Below are 21,847 nucleotides of genomic sequence, written 5' to 3'. Positions count from 1 at the left end.
ACATTACACTGTCTAGGAAAGGATCCATAACTCAGAATTTTTCACACAAGTGCAAAGACACATGTTAATAAACACTTTAGATTTATTCTGCCCTTTCTAAAGCCACCTCATTTATGTACACATAGGATATAAATGGCTATACAACATTTTTACATACTTTCATACAAGTTTAGGTTGTACTACTATGAGTTTGTTAAAATGTACCAATTATTTACTCAAAATATTTATTGTTACAAGAAAACCGTAAGAAGCTTGTGTAACACGAACAGCAAGTATTTAAAATGAATATGTAAATGGTTTTGCCCTGACTAAATCAGCCTCAGTATTTTATGCTCTTAATAGAAAAGCCCATTAAACAAAATAGAATCCTGGGGGATCAAATCATATGAATGATTCATGAAATAATACTTCTGAAGCAACCCCAGAATCATATAAATGTAAGGGTTAAAGAAGGTTATATGTACCAAGCATGGGTCGGAGGAACAGAATGGGTTTGTTAATTTTACCCTAAACAAAAGGCGCTTGTGGGCAACAGCTCTGCCATCAGCACACATGGGCAGATGTTTCCATATCCAGCCATTCCCAGATTTTACTGACAAGCCCTTTTCCACAGGCTCCCTGCTGATGAGATTTCCCCAGCAACAGAAGTTTGACATCACTGCTCCCAGATGGGAGAATCAGAGCTCTCCTCATTTGGGTCAGGGGTGGCTGGCTCATGAGGTTTGGTCCAACCAGCAGAACCAGTTCCCTGGATCCTGGAATAAACCAAACACCAATAGTACCATGCGCTCTGTGCCCAGGGGGTGAAAGGCAGGTCCAGGGTGGGAAGAAAAGGGGCTGATACCTTTTGAAGTGAAAAATTGAGGTTGTTTACACTGTAGTATAACAAAATGCCTTTTTGTAAAGGCCAGAGGAAATGGCTGTGCTGTGCTGCCTGAAGCAGAAAAACCTTCATGTACCAGGTGAATGTAAAGCCTTTCTCCTCCCACACATGGTGGATTCACCCGGTATTCCCCTCCACTACCACTTTTGACCCTCATAACAGCACCCTGGGGGAGCAGACTGATGTTATCACCATTTACCAGATGAGGAAACTGAGGCCAACTCCTTCACAGAACAGCAAATGGCAGCCCTGGCTGCAAGGTGCAGTGTGCAACCCCCATATGCCAAGGGGCAGCTGCTATCTTCCAGCAAAGAGAGAACCCCTAGCTCTGCTCCCTATCTATGCCCTGCTTCCTGTGCCTCACACAGCCAGCCTTGCTGCTGGCCTGCTGGCTGTTGTCTTTGACTCTGAGCTGTGCTGACCACCAAGAGTGTTACTCCTCTCCAAGACTTGACTCCCAGGCATGGGTGGGAGAGTTGAACCTCAGTGCAATCTGCTCCCACTCTGAAGCTCGTCTACCCACCTCATTCGTTACAATTAAAGGTGGTTTTCTCATCCCTCCAGAGACTCGTTTCAGCCTCTGTCTCCAGAGCTGGAGTGTATAGGGCAGAGGTAGAAAGAGGCAGGAGAGTTGGAGAACAAGAGCACCCAGAAAAGAACAGAGGAGCTCAAGCTCATTTAATGAAAATGCTTACATGTTTTAATTCCAGCATTCTCGAGTTCACAGAAAAGAGGGATGCAAGCCCAAAAAGCAAAATCAGGAGCTTATGGTCACATGCCTCCAGCTGCAGGCAGTGGGACCTCTGGTACTGAGAGGGAATGCCACCTGAATATGCCCCAGCTGTCTCCACCCAGGAAAAGGAAAGCCAGGTACAGTCCTCATCACAATAAGGCTAGCCTAACAGGGGAAAACAGATTTACATGTTTCCTTCATTAGGATATTAGGGAAGGCGAAACCTTTTGGGCTCTGGCCCCTTGGTTGAGAAACCCTTCCTAAGAGCACTGAGCCACACTCTGGCCCTGATACAGTAGATGGGACTTAACATACTTGGATGCTCAAGGCCTTGCAGCATCTGATACCAGAAGGCACCTCTAAAGTTTTGTTTTCAACATTATTTCATCTATTCCCAGATCTAGCCCAGTAAGATCAGCTGCACAGGTAGCATTTAACTACTGGGAAAACAAAAGTGCTACAACAACAGTGAGTCCATGGTGGAGTGAGGATAATTCCTGGGATTTGGAACCAGTTTGCTGGTATCAAGGATCACACAAGAGGCTATATAAACCTCCAACCCTGAACCAAGTCAAACCTAAGCCTGGGGATTTCCCTTGGATGAAATCACCAGAACTTCTTTCCTATTATCAGTCTCTTCCTTCAGTGAGCTGAGGATTCTTTTAGCTAGCTGGATTTCAGTCAAACAATGTTTTTGTGGTCATTACTTGTACTGTTTTTCTACTGCATCTTTTCCCTTTTGTTTGCAAAAGTCAATCTCACCCCATGTGGATGTTAACTGATATCCACACATTCAACCTGGTGTGGGTAACATCTTTGGTAGTGCTTTGGTGGTCAGGAAGCATTACCAGGAAGGACTCATCTTCAAGGACCGTTTCTTTACTGCCTACTGAATATGGATCATAGGCTCAGATGCCCAAAGCACCCGGGGTACAGGTCTACACGGCAACCCAATGCCACACAGGCTTAAAAAGAAAACAGTCTATTTTCAAGCTGTTCTCACCGACTTTTTTTTTTGAGACGGAGTCTTGCTTTGTCGCCAGGCTGGAGTGCAGTGGCTCGATCTTGGCTCACTGCAACCTCCACCTCCTGGGTTCAAGAGATTCTCCTGCCTCAGCCTCCTGAGTAGCTGGGGCTACAGGCGCACGTCACCGTGCCTAGCTAATTTTTGTATTTTTAGTAGAGACTGCGGTTTCACCATGTTGGCCAGGATGGTCTCGATCTCTTGACCTTGTGATGCGCCCACCTCGGCCTCCCAAAGTGTTCTTATTGACTTTTAAAACGTTTTTGTTCTTCTCATTTAAAACAATTTACCTCCCCTCCTTAAATTCCCATTCTATTTCACCATCTCTTCAAAATTGTCTCCCAGAAAAACTGAAAATTCACCTGCTGGGTATGCAGAAAATTATGCAGATGTGAAATCAGCGGACAGACAACTTTGGAGTTTATGTCTGAGTATGTTGCCAATATAATTTTCATATTCAGATTTTTTAGAGACAGGGTTTTACTCTGTCATGCAGGCTGGGGTGCAGTGGTATGATTATAGCTCATTGAAGCCTCAAACTCCTGGACTCAAGGGATCCTCCTGCCTCAGCCTCCCAAAGTGCTGGGATTACAGGCATGTGCCATCACATCTGGCAAGTTTTTTTTTTTTTTTTTTTTTTTGTAGAGACGAATCTTACTATGTTGTCCAGGCTGGTCTCAAACTACTGGCCTCAACCGATTCTCCTGTTTTGGCTTTCCAAAGTGCTGGGAATACAGGTGTGGGCCATCATGCCTGGCCCATATCCAGATATTTTATGTTTGGTCAAAAATAGAAAATTCTATTATAAAAAATAAAGTTACTATGGCAACATTTTCCCAACATAGTTCCCAGTATATAAACTTATCTTTCTTAAAATGATAACAAGGTAGCTCAGTAACAATATAATACCAATGATAACCAAATATAACTGAATTTTCTAAAACTACATTCTTACATTCCCTATCTACTCAACTCTTGTAATGGTTTTCCACTTTTAAAAACTATCAAAATAGGATTTTTAAAAATTTATCAAGACCACATAATGCAGTTGAACACTCAAAGCGTTCCGTGCAACTGTGGTTGAACTATTCAGATTCCAGACTTCTACCAAGAACAATCCAAAGAACAAACTCCCAAAATGGCCTCCTGAGTGGTACTAAACAAGCCAGGCTGAAATTTTGGGAGACCTAAGGGATCTTATGCAGAACCATATTCTGGAAAACTGTGATCAAGCAATTTTTTGACAATGAAAGACAGTAACTTTCCAGAGTATGTGTTGTATCTCTATCAAGCTTTAAAAAGTTAACAGCTACTTAACTCTTGTTCATAAAAAATTAGGCCCTCAAGCTAATTAAGATGACTGGGAAAGGTACAGAGGAGGAATTAATTTTGGAGGTGCTCTGCAAACAGGTACACAGGGTACAGCAGTCATCATCATTAAAATAACAGGCACTCAGCTCTACTGAAAAGGCTGATGACAGCAGCCTCTCCCAAGCGGATCTGTAAGGTGCCACTGAATCCATGTTCATTTACCTACTCCAGGTTGTGGTCAATTGTAAGTAATCCTGAAATTCTCATTTCTGCTCATGCCGATAAACTTATCATCTAGTAGTACCGGTTATTCAATTAATTTTTAAAATATTCAGATATACCCCGCAAATAAATAAAACATTTCTGTACCCACACAGTGCCACCACCATAAAAGGTTACATATAAATTAACTCAGATTTCTTAACCATTTTCTCAGCTTAAGTTTGCCCTCACCCTAAATGAAGTCCAATTTATATCCAAAATATATTTAAACATTCCAAAGGTATATCAAACCTAAGATACTGAAAAAATGTAAACAAAATTTATCTAGCTTATATTTAAGAACCATATTTTTAGGTTTTTAATTCATCCTTTACTGACCCACTGGAAAAAAAAAAAAATGAACCAAGTTATATTTAGACGAAAGCTGATTTGGATTTAAAGTGGTTCCTTGGAGACAACTGCCAATTAATAAAGCCAGTGTTATTGAATCAAGTGGTTTACTGTATCATTGAACTTAAAAGACCAAAATATTTCCTTTCTCTCTCCCAATAAAGCTCTTTCTGGATGAGCCCCCAGATCCAGCTGTCCTAAGTAAACGTGCTGAACTGGAGATCCTGCAATAATGCTCGGCACAGAACCAAGGCTGGGTATCAAGCAACTTCATGACTTCCACTGCAACTGTTTAACATCCCCAATTCCTGGTTTTTCAGGCCAGTTGGCTGAAAAGGATGGGAACTGGAGTGTAAAGTAGAGAAGCAGAAAGAGAAACATAGACTGATCCTCAAAAGAAAATCAAAGAATCCATTCATCACAGTGTCATCCTCATACTCCATAGTCAGACTGCTTCTCCTGAAGCTGCCTTGTTAGTATCTGATATGAAGACAGAAAAGCCACTCCTATGTGGAAAAGGATTTGCCAGAGGTTCCTCAGCCCGTGCAGGTACATGTTGCCCAGGCAAATAAAGAGCAGCATCAGCACCACCTTCATAGTCCTGGCTGGACTGTAGAACAGGTACAAATAACACTGAAATGAGACCAGAAGAGGAATTCCAATCAGAGATAAAATGGCTACTAGATCATATGCAGAATTCACCTCCCACAGCTTCCATGAAGAGTGTCATTTCCCTCACATTAGCTGATTAAACTGAATTCATTACAGTAAAGTGGGAACCAATGGTTAGGCTGCTGTTAATTATTGGATAAAAGTGAGGATTTGGAAGATTAAAGGAAAGTGAAATAGATGTCACAGGAAGAATTAGTGCATGGCGCATCTGAGAGAAGTTCAAGAAATAGACAGAAATGCCCAGACTGTTGGCAGTAGAGAAAGAAGAGCCGCAGGTAAGCTGCAGACAGCCAGACCAGGGGACCCTAACGTGACTGACTGGTCCCCCATTGAAGTTTTCCTTCAGGAAGCCATGACAGGCAAGCAAGCTGGTGAGAGGAAGCCATGCTTTTACTATTTTGGTTTCTCCTGAGCCACGACTACATTGAGTACCACTCTTCCCTTGTGCACCCTCCTTATCATGTCTTCCAAAGCATCTCTGAGTCGGGCAAAGGTCTCACAGCAGGGAGAGTGACTGGTATTTTGTGTATGACTATCACACATAAAAGGGGCCATTCTTGTTCTGCAAAAGGTAGAAACAGCATTTTGGTTCAATGCTTTCTTGTTTTTTGTTTTGTTTTGTTTTGTTTTTAAAAAAGGACATCGCTGAACATGGATCAATACAACAAAGGTTCAGCCTACAGAGGGAGGGAGTGAGCTATCCAACTAGGAACACAGTTGAAGGAATGTGGTGGAACTGTACAATCCCTGCAGTCCTAAAACATAGCTCTAGGAAACTGCCACTGGCTATGTCCAAGGTCTTGGAGACTTGTTTTCTAAAAAATGAGTGTATTTTCATGGGTTGAAAATTTCTTTTTGCACCATCAGGTAATACTTTTTCTTTTTTACATTTCTGGGCAATGTTTTTCTCTGTTGCCTAGGCTGGAATGCAGTCACATGATCTCAGTCACTACAACCTCCACCTCCAGGGTTCAAGCAATTCTCATGCCTCAGCCTCCCAAGTAGCTGGGACTACAGGTATGCACCACCACACTTGGCTGATTTTTGTATTTTTATTATAATAGAGATGGGGTTTCACCATGTTCCCCAGGCTGGTCTTAAACTCCTGGCCTCAAGTGATCCACATATCTTGGCCTCCCAAAGTGCTAGGATTACAGGCATGAGTCACCACACCTGGCCTGGGTAATTCTTAAGAATAAACCATTCTAGAATGCATGTGGAAGAGAAGGAAAGTGTCCTAAGAACAGAAATTTTAATTTTTAAAAAAAGGGAGAAAAAAATATGTATTCAGAGAGAGTGCTAAAATCCTACTCCATATGGAGGACAAGGAAGGAGAATTAGAGCCAGGCTTTCACTAGAATTAACTCTGCCTATGAGGGACTCAAAAGTGCCTCTTTATGCCACCCCTTAGTATACAGCTTATTTGAAAATAGCTAATCAAAACCCTCTAGTTAATTTTCTAATGTTTGCTTCAGTTGCTAAAGAACAGGTTTGAGTCAGAAAGTATTACTATTAAAACTGTAACAACAACAAAAAACAGCAGTTCTTTGACCTAGTCCTATATATGTATATATATATTTTAAAAATTTTTTGCGGAGGCCAGGCGTGGTGGCTCACGCCTGTAACCCCAGCACTTTGGGAGGCCCAGGCAGGCAGATCACATGGTCAGGAGATCAAGACCATCCTGGCTAACACAGTGAAACCCTGTCTCTACTAAAAGTACAAAAAAAATTAGCTGGGCGTGGTGGTGGGCACCTATAGTCCCAGCTACTCAGGAGGCTGAGGCAGGAGAATGGTGTGAACCCGGGAGGCAGAGCTTGCAGTGGGCCAAGATTCTGCCACTGCACTCCAGCCTGGGTGACAGTGCAAGACTCTGTCTCAAAAACAAACAAACAAAAAAGTTCAGAGATGGGGTCTTGCTGTGTTGCCACCGCTGGTCTCAAACTCTAGGCCTAAAGCCATCCTCCCACCTTGGCCTTGAAAAGTACTGGGATTACAAGTGTGAGCTACCATGCCTGGCCTAGTCCTATATATTAAAAACTACATGTACACAGATGCTAGTTTTATAGAAGGACATTCCTGTGCTTGGACTGTCATAATAATAAGCACAAGGCAATAAGGCAATATCTTGCCACCCACTAGTCAGGCCTAATCCAATCCCCATGTAATTTCATCCTTCCCTTCTGGGAAGTCAAATCCAAACTGCTGGTTTCTGTTCTGTTGTTGTCAATAGCCCCCTGGCTTTCCCTTTCTGAGCACAAAGTTCTTCCTCTGTAAAATGAGAGGACTGTGCAGAATGGGCCTAAGGTCCTCCACTAAGGGCTTGGTATTTATTGTCCATGATTTGAACCATGACCTTGGTGGAACAAAAATCACATCTAGAAACTTGCTGATAGATGAACAGAAGAACAAAATAAGGTCATGGATTTAATCCACTCACCAAAATATCATTTCACTCACCTGGAAAATGCAGGCTACAAAAGGAACAAGAAAAGCCAGAACGTTTCCAATTTCCTCATGGGCAACCTAAAACAAATACAAGGAACACAAGGAAAGGGATATTTAGATGAAAGGAAACACAGCACCATAAAGCACTTTACTCTGCCTTCAGTCTGGTATGGTTGACAGTACAAAATCCCTGGCTGGGTGAGACACAAGTTCCTGTTTATGCACCAGATCAGGGTTAGCATACAACTGTTTTCAACAGCCTGGTCACAGCATGTGCCTCCTGTCCCCATGTGATTGTGCTAAGTCTTCAACCTGGAATGAGCTGCCAATCCCTCCACCTCTCAGAAACTAAGCATCTGTTAAGCCCTAGCTTTCTCTAATTCCTCCCATCTCCAGGCACTGCCGCCTCCTTAGGGTTGCCATCACACACGGTTTTGGGCCATGAGAGCCCCCAAGGCAGGGACTATGTCTTAACCATCCTGCTGGCCAGGTACTTATTCTAATGTATACAAACAAGCAGACAGTTGGTAAGTATCTGGCTAACAGCAATCATAAACAATAAGAGTAGAAACCATAACACACATTGATCAAAGACAAGATGTGGTAACAGCCAGTTACCACTCATAACACAGCTCCTGCTGCTATTCGCCAAAGAGGTCAGTCTACATCAGTCTCCTGAGGTTCAACATCAGTCATGCGTCAGACTTTACACACTAAATTCATGGGTGTGAGTATGGTGGCTCTATCTTTAAAAGTAATATCTATTTGTTGATGCTAATAATGGTTCTATACCTTCTCTTTTTTTTTTTTTTTTTTTTTTTTGAGACGGAGTTTCACTTTTGCCGCCCAGGCTAGAGTGCAGTAGTGCAATTTTGGCTCACTGCAACCTCTGCCTCCTGGTTTCAAGCGACTTTCCCACCTCAGCCTCCTGAGTAGCTGGGATTACAGGCATGCACCAACACGCCCAGGTAATTTTGTATTTTCAGTAGAGATAGGGTTTCACCAATATTGACCAGGCTGGTCTCAAACTCCTGACCTCAAGTGATCCACCCACCTCAACCTCCCAGAAGTGCTGGGATTACGGGTGTGAGCCACCACACCCGGACTATACCTTCTTAAAATACTTCTTAAAATATTTCAAAATTTTAAAACTATTTTTAAAAAGCACTGAAATAGTAAGTTCCTTTGAAATGAGCAGACCAGTGTAGGAACTTCCTAGTGATATATAATTCTTCGACAAAGATACAAGGAAGGTGGCATCTGCATTATATAAATCAGATTACAGGACAACCTTTTCTCAGGGGAAAAAGAGCCTGAACCTTAAAATCAGAGAATGAAACTTTTGTCCTGGGTAAATAATCCAGTCCCTGGAGTGACTCCTGGGGTCCCAAGAGCCACAGGTGGTCTAATGTCCTTGTAGCAAATTCTCCATTTCTTACCAATATCTTGGCAGGCCCCTCTGGCCTCTTAGGACAATAGACATAAAAGAGCAACTTTCATATTCATTCAACTTACTACAAAGAATAAAATTTAGAATAAAATTCGTATTAGTTTTGAAAAATTATAAAACCTCAATTTTATAGATAAAATGTATACCTATCACTTTCTTCTATCATATGTCCTTCAATTTAAACTGTTAAAAAAAGAAAGTTACCTGTAAAGAATGTTCTGCAAGGTGAACTCCACGAATGAGATTCAGGGCAGCACACATGATGTTGAGAATGAGGGAGAGGATACCCAGGGCTGTCACTGGTTCCATTCGGAAATTAGGAGCTTCACAATGAAAAAAAACAAGTGTTTAGTGAAAGTAATTTCTATATGAAAGAAAAATAAACAAAGACATTAACTAGACCTACACTAATGATAGGTTCACTATGTTAAACACAGAATTACAAACATATTCATTGTAAAAGCAGCAGAAGTTAGAGGGAAAAAAGGCAAGAAACGATGGACAGAATGGATGTGGGTATTTGAGTAAAGTTTCTTCCAGAAAAAGGCTCTTTTCCAGGCAAGTACAGGTTTTTCAAGTGCTTAATTTCCTTTCTATCTAAAGCAGTGGTTCTCAACCAGGGGCAATCTGCCCCCCGGTGGATATCTGGCAATGTCTGGAGTCATTTCTGGTTGTCACAACTAGAGACAGGCTGCTACTGGCATCTAGTGGATACAGGCCAGGAATGCTTCTAAACATCCTACAATGAATGCACAGGACAGCCTCCATAATAAAGAATTATCTGATGCAAAAATGTCAATAGGGATTAGGTTGAAAAATCCTAAAACAATTTCTGGGCCAGGCACAGTGGCACACACCTGTAATGCCAGCACTCTGGGAGGCTGAGGCAGGCGGCAGATCACTTGAGCCCAGTAGTTCAGAACCAGCCTGGGCAACATAGTGAGACTCTGTCTCTACAAAAAAAAACAATACAAAAAATTATCCAGGCATGGTGACACATACCTGTAGTCTCAGCTACCTGGGAGGCTGGTAACCTGAATAATCAATGTTTCCCTATGTTTCCCTCTTTCCAGTTATTTTAGGATTTTAAAAATTGCATTTGCTTTGAATTGCTCTAGAAACGCACATGACGTCGCATATTATTATTGTAAGAGAAAGAGGACAAGTTGAATGTTGAGGCATATAATAGAAATGCTTTAAACATTTGACAACCAATTACAAATAAAGCCTTGGTTCTCTTTGGTAGTATAAGAAACTGTTTTATTTACTTATTTATTGGTTTTTTGAGACAGGGTCTTATCTTACTCTGTCATCCAGGGAGGCTGAGGTGGGAGGAGGCTGAGCCTGGGAGGCTGAGGTTGCAGTAAGCCATGATTGCACCCCTGCACACAAGCCTAGGCAACAGAGCGACCTTGTCTCAAAAAAAAAAAAAAAAAAAGAGTTCAGGCATGGTGGCTCATGCCCGTAATCCCAGCACTTTGTGAGGCTAAGGTGAGAGGATCACTTGAACTCAGGAGTTCAAGACCAGCCTGGGCAACATGGTGAAAACCCCATCTCTACAAAAAAAAAAAAAAAAAAATACAAAAATTAGCTAGGTGTGGTGGTATGTGTCTGTAGTCCCAGGTACTCAGGAAGCTAAGGTGGGAAAATAGCTTGAGCCCTGGAGGTGGAGGTTGCAGTAAACCAAGATCCCACCACGGTACTTTAGCCTGGACGACAGAGTAAGACCCTGTCTCAAAAAACAATTAAATAAATAAGTAAATAAAACAGTTTCTTATACTACCAAAGAGAACCAAGGCTTTATTTGTAATTGGTTGTCAAATGTTTAAAGCATTTCTATTATATGCCTCAACATTCAACTTGTCCTCTTTCTCTGACAATAATAATATGCGACGTCATGTGCGTTTCTAGAGCAATTCACAGCAAATGCAATTTTTAAAATCCTAAAATAACTGGAAAGAGGGAAACATTGATTATTCAGGTTACAAGCTGTTTCTAGAACTATAATGAGAACAAACGCTCATTTTCTCTGTAAAGATAACCACTGAAATTGATTTTGGTTCACACAATTAAATGGTGTCCCTCCCATTCTCTCGCTATACTCCTTTCTTACCCTTATATTTCACACACACACAAATACCTAGCCACAATCCACTTTATGCCTATTGTTAGTGTGTTAGAGTTTCCACTGAGCAATTAACAGTTACTGTTAGAACAGAATATGCTACCTGTAAAGATTCTAGCCTCAGGACAATAGGGTAAATCAAATCACAGTAAAATGTCCTAGAAAGACAGGCAAGGTGACACTTTCTGGATTTGCTCCTCTTGTCTAAGTGTTTAAAAAACAAAACATACATTACAAAGATATGCCTGCATTCATATATGGTAAGTGAGAAGCTTGGGGCTCAATTACCCAGTCTTCCTTTTACAAAAATTAAGTTTATTCTCAATATAAACTAGCACCACTTACTGACCAGAATAAGAGCCAATTCAAGTATTGGTTGAAACACATTAAACTAAAACACAAAGTTAAGTCAAAACCATGAACATAATACATCACTTTTAAAATTCAAGAAACGAGTTTAGCATAAAACAGTTAAAAACAAAATAATTAAGACTATTATAGCGTAGACAGTTCTTTTAGCAAAGGATTCAGCTCTTATGCCATTATAGAATTCTTAGAATGTAAATATCCAATTTAATTAAATATTAGTTTAATTGTATGTAATATAAACAGGAATGCAAAAAATCATGCTTTGTTATGTGCTAAGCATTGAGTGGCTAATGACGTTAATGACAAAGTCATGGAATGTCAGGGCACTGTAATCACGTTCATTAAGACCTCTTTCTTCAGATGAGGTCTCTGAAATCCACAGGGATAGAGGGAGATCCCAGGTCTCAGAGAGAGCCAGACAGTGAGAACATTAGAAGCCCTGGCTCCAATCCACTGCCCAACGCTCTCATCCCCATTATCCTCCCTCCAACAAGAAGAGTGGGGGTTTCAGATTTACAACATTTCAGTAAATAATATGATAAGGATTCTCTCTCTCTATATATATATACAATATCATTATATATATAGTATATATTATGTAAATCTATACAGTTCAATAAGTAACTTGCAGAAAAAGAGAATGAATCTTCTTTATAACATTTAAACTTGTAGTTCTGTCAGAACAACTTGAACTTAAATAAATAAATACATAAAATTTAAAAATAATAAACTTGTAGACTTCACCCTAATTAAGAAAATAACCTGCCAGCTGAGCATGGTAGCTCACACCTGTAATCCCAGCACTCTGAAAGGCTGAAGCAGGAGGATGATGGCTTAAGCCCAGGAGTTCAAGACCAGCCTGGGCTGTAACATGGAGAAAACTTGTCTCTATTTAAAAAAAAAAAAAACAAGAAGAAGAAGGAAAAGAAAAAAGAAAATAACCTGCCAAGTCATTCTTCAACTCCTGAATTGCATCACAATAGCCTCCCCTCAAACCAATCCACTGTCATAATAGTCAATTTTTTTCTTTTTTAATACAGGGTCTCATTCTGTCACCCAGGTTAGAGTACAGTGGCTCACAATCACAGCTCACTGCAGCCTTGACCTCCTGGGCTCAGGTGATTCTCCCACCTTAGTCTCTGCAGTAGCTGGGACTATAGGCACGAGCCACCACCTCTGGCTAATTTTTTGTATTTTTGATAAAGATGGGGTTTTGCCATGTTGCCCAGGCTGGTCTCAAACTCCTGGACTCAAGTGATCCACCTGACTTGGCCTCCCAAAGTGTTGAGATTACGGACATGAGCCTCCACGCCTGTCTGTAGTCAAAGTTTTATAACAGCCACCAAGAAACAGGATTGGTCCATATTCTTCTCAACGTATTTTACACCACTCCTTCTCCCCAAAAAATAGCTTTCTAGTGAAAAAAAAATCAACGTCCATTTGAAATACACAGTATCACTTCATCAACATCAGGGAACTACAAGCCACTTACCAGGCTCCAAGCGCATCGGTGTGTGACCATTCATCACCCCATTTGCCACATCTGTGTCCTCCAGAGTGAGAACCACTGGAGGCTGCAACTTGAGCTCCTCCTGAATTTTCTTCAAGCTGCTCTCCATCTGAGAGGAACTTACATAGTTAAAATGCCACTTCACTTTCTGAATGATGTTGTCTGCAAAAAGAGAGCAACACAAGTTAAACATTTTCATCAGAATAGATATTATAAGAAAATATGTACAAAATGAAGTTCACATTTCTTTTTTTGAAGATAGGGTCTCACTGTCACCCACTCTGGAGTGCAGTGCAGTGGTGCCATCACAACTTACAGCAGCCTTGACCTCCCGGGCTCAAGTGATTCTCCCACCTAAGCCTCCCAAGTAGCTGAGACCACAGATGTGTGCCACCACACCTGGCTAATTTTTTTCATTTTTAAATTGTTTTTCTGTAAAGACAAGGTCTCACTGTCTTGCCCAGGCTGGTCTCAAACTCCTGAGCTCAAGGGATTCTCCTGCCTCAGCCTCCCAAACTGCTGGGATAACAGGCGTGAACCATTGCAGCCAGCTGAAGTTCACATTTCTAAGAGCTAATAAATCAGCCAGATTCTGAAAAGTGTCAAGTTGAACATAAAGGTCAAATGATTGCTAATATGAACACTGATCAATCTCTTCAAAGCAGGATAGTTAAAATGCGATTGACTAAAAAGGCAATAATGCATCACAGAACCTCAGCAATGAGTCAGGGGAAAGGGGCATGTGTCTTAGCCCCTTACCACTTCTCATAGTACAGTACAACCCTAGGCAATTTACAGAATATTTCTAAGCTTGAAAAATGGAGACAGTTACTCCTGATCTGATTAACTCAAAAAAAGGCTTGTTTGAAAAAAATTACAAATGAATATGTTGTGCAAACTAGGATTATATATTTGAAAAGTATTCATTTTAATTCTTTTTTTTTTTTTTTTTTTTTTGAGACAGAGTCTCGCTCTGTCGCCGGGGCTGGAGTGCAGTGGCCAGATCTCAGCTCATTGCAAGCTCCGCCTCCCGGGTTCACGCCATTCTCCTGCCTCAGCCTCCCGGGTAGCTGGGACTACGGGCGCCTGCCACCTCGCCCGGCTAGTTTTTTGTATTTTTTAGTAGAGACGGGGTTTCACTATGTTAGCCAGGATAGTCTCGATCTCCTGACCTCGTGATCCGCCCGTCTCGGCCTCCCAAAGTGCTGGGATTACAGGCTTGAGCCACCGCGCCCGACCTCATTTTAATTCTTAAACTTATGTTAGGATTAACCCATTATCGAATCTGAACAGTTCTTGAAGTGAAGTTTCATACATACTGGCAAAGCAAAATCATGTATAATTCTACTCTCAGTGTACTTTGACTCATTCTACTCCCACTCAACAATGAACAAACATGATGCTGGGGAAGGGGCTCCCATCAGATCAAGTAAATGGCTTTAGAAGGAAGGCACATCCAGAGATGAGGGGAGAGAAGAACACAGGTCTACCCAGCTCCAAATCAACTCACAGCCCAGGGATGCCGCAGCTATGGTCTGTTTTGAACTAGCAGCCCTCTTCAGAGAAAGAAGTGCGGCCCAGAGCACAAGCTTGATTAAGACCTCACAGGGAGACTCAGGGGCAGAACCCTCAGTCTATCACTGGTCTACCAGGCTGGAGCCTGCCTACCAGGGTGACACCAAAAGAGGGTGCTAGCCCCATTCCTGATGGGCTAGCCAGTGAACACATGAAGGAATGTGAGGGCTATGGCAGGAGTAGCCAGAAAGCCTAAGTGGCAACACTTCCAGGTGCTGGTTCTGCCCCTGACCATTTATAACAAATGTTGCCACACCTTTGTTTAAGAACATCACAGAGTCAGCAGCTGTTTACACGGAGAGCACAGAATGTCCCCCAACTCCCACCTCCATTCCTCTTCGTCCAAGAGCTCAAAATGACCCACACCTGACCAAAATAGGGCACATACTATGATTATCATGCTGTGTTCCAAAGTCTCTAAGCCTCGACAAGGCCTTTCTGGCAGAGCCTACAAAAGAAGTATCATTTTCCACAGCAAACTTTTGGGTCAAGGAACTGTTTTTTTCTTCCAAACCATCACAGACTGATATTTTGATTTTAAAAAAAGCAATAAAAAATAATCACAGGAATGTCAAATTACCATAAGAATTTCTAAACACCAGTTCTCACTTTCTGTGCTTACCTCCTGATGGTATAAACACCCTTTCAGTAGTAATGCTCTGGGGCAGGGGTCAACAAAAGTTTCTTTTTTTTTTTTTTTTTTGAGCCGGAGTCTTGTTCTGTTGCCCGGGCTGAAGTGCAGTGGCCGGATCTCAGCTCACTGCAAGCTCCGCCTCCCGGGTTTACGCCATTCTCCTGCCTCAGCCTCCGGAGTAGCTGGGACTACAGGCGCCCGCCACCTCGCCCGGCTAGTTTTTTGTATTTTTAGTAGAGACGGGGTTTCACCGTGTTAGCCAGGATGGTCTCGATCTCCTGACCTCGTGATCCGCCCATCTCGGCCTCCCAAAGTGCTGGGATTACAGGCTTGACCCACTGTGCCCGGCCTAACAAAAGTTTCTTACAGTGCCAGTTAGTAAATATTTTAGGATGGTGGCTACATGGTCTCTGTCACAACTCAACTCCGCTGTCGTAGGGCAAAAGCAGCCGCAGACAACATGTAAAAGAATGAGCATGGCCGCCTTCTGCTTCATTTACAAAACAGGCGGCTGGCCTATGGGCCATTGTTTGCTGACCCCAGCTTCAGAGAGCTGTGGGTTACAACTTACATGTTTCACCCTTCCTCCACCCTGCCCCCAGGCTCTGTGGAGATGAAAAGCCAGAGTATGAAACCCTGATACTTTCCGGGCCACTTCAATTGCTATGAAATCTCATGGTACAAGTCTGTTCTTCAGTGACATGTTTTTGCATCTCCAGTGGTTTTCCTTGATGGTCAAAGCCAAACCTAAACTGTAAATTCTACACATATAACACCATGGAAGAGAACAATAAATATGAAACAGGGTTACAAACCAAACTCAAGAAAAGCGTATGGCCTGGAGGCTAGGCCAATGCAGGTGGTGTCATAGGAAGCCGTGAATTCCCACCACAGGGTCTCCAGGAAGCAGAAGGCCATGGTTGCTGGACACTGGCAGGAGCAGATAGCCATGCAGGCCACGTCCCCGAAAGAAGAAAAACTGAAACAAAAGGGCAACATCTGTATTACCAGGAAACAGCCCCATGTATTCCCATCCCACACCCAGACACAACCTTACCTCAATTCTGTACTTGCTTGGCTTTAAACAGTCCTGTAGCTGTTTGTTACAGGTATATTGTCTCTTCAGTTTGACCTATTCCTGACACTGTCTTTCTGCTACTTCCTTTAAAATGTCTAGCAGTCTTAGCCAATGACAGCCTGTGATCACTCTTATTTATTCATGCATGAGGGATGCATATTCTATTAGGGGGAATTAGCCTCAGACTTCTCCACATATACTGAGAAAACGTTTTTCTTCTTTAATCTACATCAACAGATTTCCTAATGTTAAATCATCCTGGCATCCTAAAATAAACCCTTGTTGAATCTAAGTTCCTACATATTCATCAACTGCTGGATTCAGTTTGCTAACATTTTAATTGGGACTTTTGTGTCTATGTAAATAAGACTGGCCTATAATTTTCCTTTCTTATACTGTCTTCATCTGATTATGGTATTTAGGTAATTCTGGTCTCATAAAATAAATACAGAGTTTTTCTTCTTTTTCTACTCCCTTTTAGACTGTCATGCTATCATTTCAAGTTCAGGGTATGGGGGCTCTAGATCACCTATCTGTGTGTCTACTGACTCCCACTTACTGTGGAATGTCTCCTCTTGTGTTTTGTCATTTTTTGCTGAGAGCTCATCCCTACGGGACATTTTTTGTAAGAATCCCCTGAGGCCCGAGTTGTGACACACTTCTTCCAGTGTGGTTCTGCATTTGCTCTGGCTGCCTACCACAGCAGTGTCATCACTCTGGGACCAATATCAATGTTTCAACCTTGGCTCAGGAGTTCCCCAGACTTTGAGGAGTATACACTCCAACTTCAATCTTTTACAAGGCACAAGAATAACATTTCAATTTCTTAGGTGAAATTTATTTTTCCTTCCCATACAAAGCCAAGTAGAGGTGAGTTACCCTGTATCAATGGGAAAACTATTTCCCTCACCTATCACCATTTCATTAGGTTGTGGCCTGATAAGAACTATCCCTTATGCAAGAGTTTTTGTTTTGTTTTTTTGACACAGGGTCTCACTCTGTCATCCATGCTAGAGTGCAACGGCACAATCTCAGCTCACTGCAGCCTCAACCTCCCAGGCTTAAGCCATCCTCCCGCCTCAGCCTCCCAAGTAGCTGGGACTACAGTTGTACACCATCACACTTGGCTAATTTTTTGTGTTTTTGTAGAGATGGGGTCTCTCCATGTTTCCCAGGCTGGTCTCGAACCACTGGGCTCCAGCAATCTCCCTGCCTCAACCTCCCAAAGTGCTGGGATTACAGGTGTGAGCCCACGGCACCCAGCCACAAGGGTCCTGTTCTGACACTCCATCCTATGTAAGCCCAAACCAAGCTCCAATTTTACGGTAACTGAATGCCAGGAGCCTCAGTGTCTGCTCACACACTTACTACCTTAATATCTTGCCCCCCTTTCATTTCTAGCATCTTAGGATTTCTTTCTTTCAAGATTAACTACATATTTAAAGTAATTGTTGATATGTATTTACCCTCATTTCTGGGTGTTTTCAGTAGGAGGGTTCTAAGGTTATGTTGTTCTACCACCTTTTTGAAACTGTAACTCCCTACATAAAAACTTTTCCAATCTAAAAAAAAGGACAACTCTCCTCCTTATGGAAGAAATCCTTCAACAGGGTCTAGCCACTCTAGGATGGATGTGTTTCTATTTGAAAGAGGACCCCTGTTGTGGGTTGTGTGTGTCCCCCCAAAAAGATTTACTGATGTCTTAACTCAAAGAAATAGAGTCTTTGAAGATGTAACCAAGATAAAATGAAGTCATACTGGATTAGGGTGGGCCCTCATCTAATGATTAGTATCCTTATACAAAAGGAAATTTGGACACAGAGACATAGGGAGGAAGACCATGCGACCATGGAGACAGAGACTGCAGTAAGGCATCTACGAGCCAAGGAAAACTATTGCCAATGACTGCCAGAAAGTAGCAGAGGTTAGGGAAGGATTCTTCCTTAAAGTTTGTAGAGGGAATATGGTCCTGTGATACCTGTGAGAGAATGAATTCTGTTGTTTGAAGCCAATTTGTGGTAATTTGTTATGACAGTCGTAGGGAACTAACACACTCCTTAACTATTAAAAGCTATGGTACTGCTCACCTGTAAGAAAAGAAAGTCTGTTTCCTCTGCGAAAATAATGGTAAATATTTAATTCAAAATTACAAATGAGTAGAACATTTTTTATTCCTTTTTCCAAAATACTACTGAAGTATCCAGGATTTAAATCCGAAGTCTTAGACTTCTTTTTTCTGTGAAAAATAGCTTTTAACAGAGAAAAGCTTTCCTATTTGAAGTACAGTACAAATCAGCTAATCACAGCATAGTAAAGGAGAGACCATCAAGGACAGCATGTTCAGGCCCCCAGAGAAAGGGGCTGCACATGTAGGCAGGTGCAACTCAGTGTTTGCTCCTGAACATCCAGAGCCCACATCACCAGGTGACAGCTGCATGTGCCTATTATTTGTCACCCCCTTCAGGACACGGCCCTTCTAGCCTGACATTACCACCTAGCCTGGTGTCAGGGCTGGACTTTTCCTTTTGTTTTTGTAATTCTGAGACTGAATTCCCCTAAAAGGACCTCAGCTTAGCAGGTCAACTAAAAATTCACTATTCAAGGAGAACAAAAGGGGGCCAGGCAAGGTGGCTCATACCTATAATCCCAGGGCTTTGGAAGGCCAAGGCAGGAGGATCACTTGAGCCTAGGAGTTCAAGACCAGCCTGGGCAACATGGCAAGACCCTGTCTCTAAAAAATAAAAATAAATTAGCTGGGGGTAGTGGTGTGTAGACTCAGCTACTTGGGAGGCTATCTATCAATCAATCTATCTATCTAATCTACCTGTCTATCTAGAGACAAGGTCTCTGTCCCCCCAGTTTGGGGGACAGAGTTTCAGCTACTTGGGCGGCTAAGGTGTGGACATGGCTCACTGCAGCCTTGACCTCCTGGGCTTGAGCAATCCTCCCACCTCAGCCTCCCAAGTAAGCTGGAACTACAGATGCACTCTACCACACCTGGGTTATTTTTAATTTTTTTGTAGAGATGGGGTCTCATCCTGTTGCCCAGGCTGGTCTTGAACTCCTGGACTCAAGCGATCCTCCCACCTTAGCCTCCCAAAGTGCTGGGAGTACAGGCATGAGCTACTGCACCCAGCTGAGATCCTGTCTCTGAAAATAGAATAAAAAATAAAAATATAAGGAGAGCAAAAGGGACTTGCTAAGTAAAGGTCTAGATACAAAAGAAAATAGACACAAACTCTAACAAGCCATTTTCATATTCTAAAATGCCTTGCCCCTGATGCCTCCATAGAATGACTTGCTTCTTGCTCTGAGTCCTAGAACAGGAAATTTTATAACCCATAAGAAGCAGACTTTGGTGCCTAACTGCCTGCATTCAAATCCTGGGCTGACCAGTTACTAACAGTGTAACCTTAGTTAAGTTTTTTTACCTCAGTTTCCTCCTCTGCAAAACAGGTGTAACACTATTACCTACATCATTCGCCACATAAAACACAGAATAGTGCCTGGCATATAGAAAACACTCAATAATATCAGTTACTGTAACCAGGATTATTGTAATCACTTGATTCCTACTTCCAATGGAGCATTTTCCCCACTGTATTGTAGTTAGTTATATATTTCTCTTGTTAACTCGTTAGACTTTAAGTTCCTTGAGAAGAGAGATCTCCTCTCACTTATTTTTCACTCCCCTGCTCCTGTCATGTAATAAAAATTTAAAAATGACTGGGTGCAGTGGCTCACGCCTATGATCCCAGCACTTTGGGAGGCCAAGGTGGGCAGATCATCTGAGGTCAGGAGTTCGAGAGCAGCCTGGCCAACATGGTGAAACCTTGTCTCTACTAAAAAATTCAAAAATTAGCTGGGCCTGGTGGTAGGCGCCTATAATCCCAGCTACTCAGGAGGCTGAAGCAGAAGAATCACTTGAACCCAGGAGGCAGAGGTTGCAGTGAGCAGAGAGTGCACCACTGCACTCCAGCCTGGGCCACAAGAGCGAAACTGTCTCAAAAAAATAAATAAAAATTAAAAAGTGAAAAATTAAAACATAAAACGTGAAAAAATTAAAAAGCAAAGGTATAAAGTATAAATGAAATTCTTTTCTTATTTTCTTGGCTTTCTAACTCTCATTATTTTCCCTCCCCAACATTATAATCCAGTATCTCCTCCCCCCTTACCTTTTCTCTTCCCCTGCATCTGAGTTAAAAAAACTACAAAACTAAAGACATGAACCTAGGTCTCCCAATGCTCATAGGCACTCCACTAACAGAAGTTAAGAGCTGGAGCAGCCATAGCTGGGTGCAGTGGCTCACACTTGTAAACCCAGTACTCTGAGAGGCTGAGGCGGGTGGATCACCTGAGATCAGGAATTCGAGATCAGCCTGGGCAACATGGTGAAACCCCATCTCTACTAAAAATATAAAAATTAGCTGGGCATTGTGGCATGCACCTATAATCCCAGCTACTCAGGAGGCCGAGGCACGAGAATTGCTTGAACCCAGGAGGCGGAGGTTGCAGTGAGCCAAGATGGTGCCATTGCACTCCAGCCTGGGTGACACAGCAAAACTCTATCTCAAAAGAAAAAAAAAAGCTGGAGCAACATCCCTGAGGCTCTAAGAAAACCCATTTCTTTCATGATTCTGCTGTAGACACACATGACCTCAGACCACTGATGCTAGATCTACTTTTAATACACAATGTGATCAGCATAAGATTACCACTACATGTAGTTAAAAATAATCCAAATTTTGCTAATATTCTGAAAAAGTGAATATGCTCACTTACTGTATACTAAAGTCACGGCCTTCTGCAGAACCTCGACCTGGATATTGAGCCAGTCGCAAGGCTAAACTCTTGAGCCGTCTCCTCCATTCCAAAAAATCTTGGGTGTGGTAAAAATCAGTAGAGGCTGAGAGGGGCAGTCCATCCCTTACCCGTACCACACAGGCAAAAAAGATCATGGACATGGTCCACAAGAGAAGTCATGAGGACACCTGAAGAAAGCAAGATCACCTTGTTACTGAGGCTCAAATGACAGTGCCAGAAATACCCCCACCCATGAAATGCCCACTTTAGGGATTTTCACCCTCATTCCCACTATAATTGCAAATGTTGCTTTTATTGTTATTTCCCTAGCCTCTACTGCTACATCACTCCCAATTTTCCTCCCTTTATCATCCTCCCTGCCTTTTCTGCACTTGTAATTCTCTTTTTCTTTTTCTCTAATGAGTCTCTCCTTTTCCAGAATTAAGCCAACTGGGATGATGGGGAAAGGAATACAGAACGGAAGCAGGACCAGATGGCTCAGGAGCAACAGTAGTAATGGCCGGTAGCAGGACCAGACACAGCAAGACAGTCCTAAAGAGACAAGAAGCACCAGACACTGAAGCGGCAAGGATTGAGGTCCAGTGACCTGTGCACTTCAG

The 21,847-nt window shown here is 42.3% G+C and overlaps 1 protein-coding gene across 3 annotated transcripts in view; it reads right to left on the bottom strand.

Moving 5' to 3' along the window:
* Nucleotides 1-64: 64 nt before the first annotated feature.
* The window catches only part of SEC22C (SEC22 homolog C, vesicle trafficking protein), a 35,616-nt gene continuing 13,833 nt past the window's right edge, over nt 65-21,847 (bottom strand). For 2 of the 3 annotated variants that reach the window (XM_023231485.3, XM_026454877.1), the window contains 6 exons: nt 21,207-21,415; nt 16,162-16,325; nt 13,120-13,299; nt 9,338-9,456; nt 7,696-7,761; nt 4,996-5,196 (listed from right to left, as the gene is read on the bottom strand). In XM_023231485.3, the coding sequence (XP_023087253.1) occupies nt 4,996-5,196; nt 7,696-7,761; nt 9,338-9,456; nt 13,120-13,299; nt 16,162-16,325; nt 21,207-21,388 (912 nt within the window). In that variant the 5' untranslated portion in view covers nt 21,389-21,415. Of the gene's footprint in view, nt 5,197-7,695; nt 7,762-9,337; nt 9,457-13,119; nt 13,300-16,161; nt 16,326-21,206; nt 21,416-21,847 lie in introns of all 3 variants that reach the window. The other variant, XM_023231484.1, reaches the window with a different exon arrangement.

The sequence above is a fragment of the Piliocolobus tephrosceles genome, chromosome 2 (genome assembly GCF_002776525.5).
Source record: "Piliocolobus tephrosceles isolate RC106 chromosome 2, ASM277652v3, whole genome shotgun sequence".
In the NCBI taxonomy this organism is placed as follows: Eukaryota; Metazoa; Chordata; class Mammalia; order Primates; family Cercopithecidae; genus Piliocolobus; species Piliocolobus tephrosceles.
Note: the sequence above shows the minus strand (reverse complement) of the source record. Positions and strands in the feature narration are given on the sequence as shown.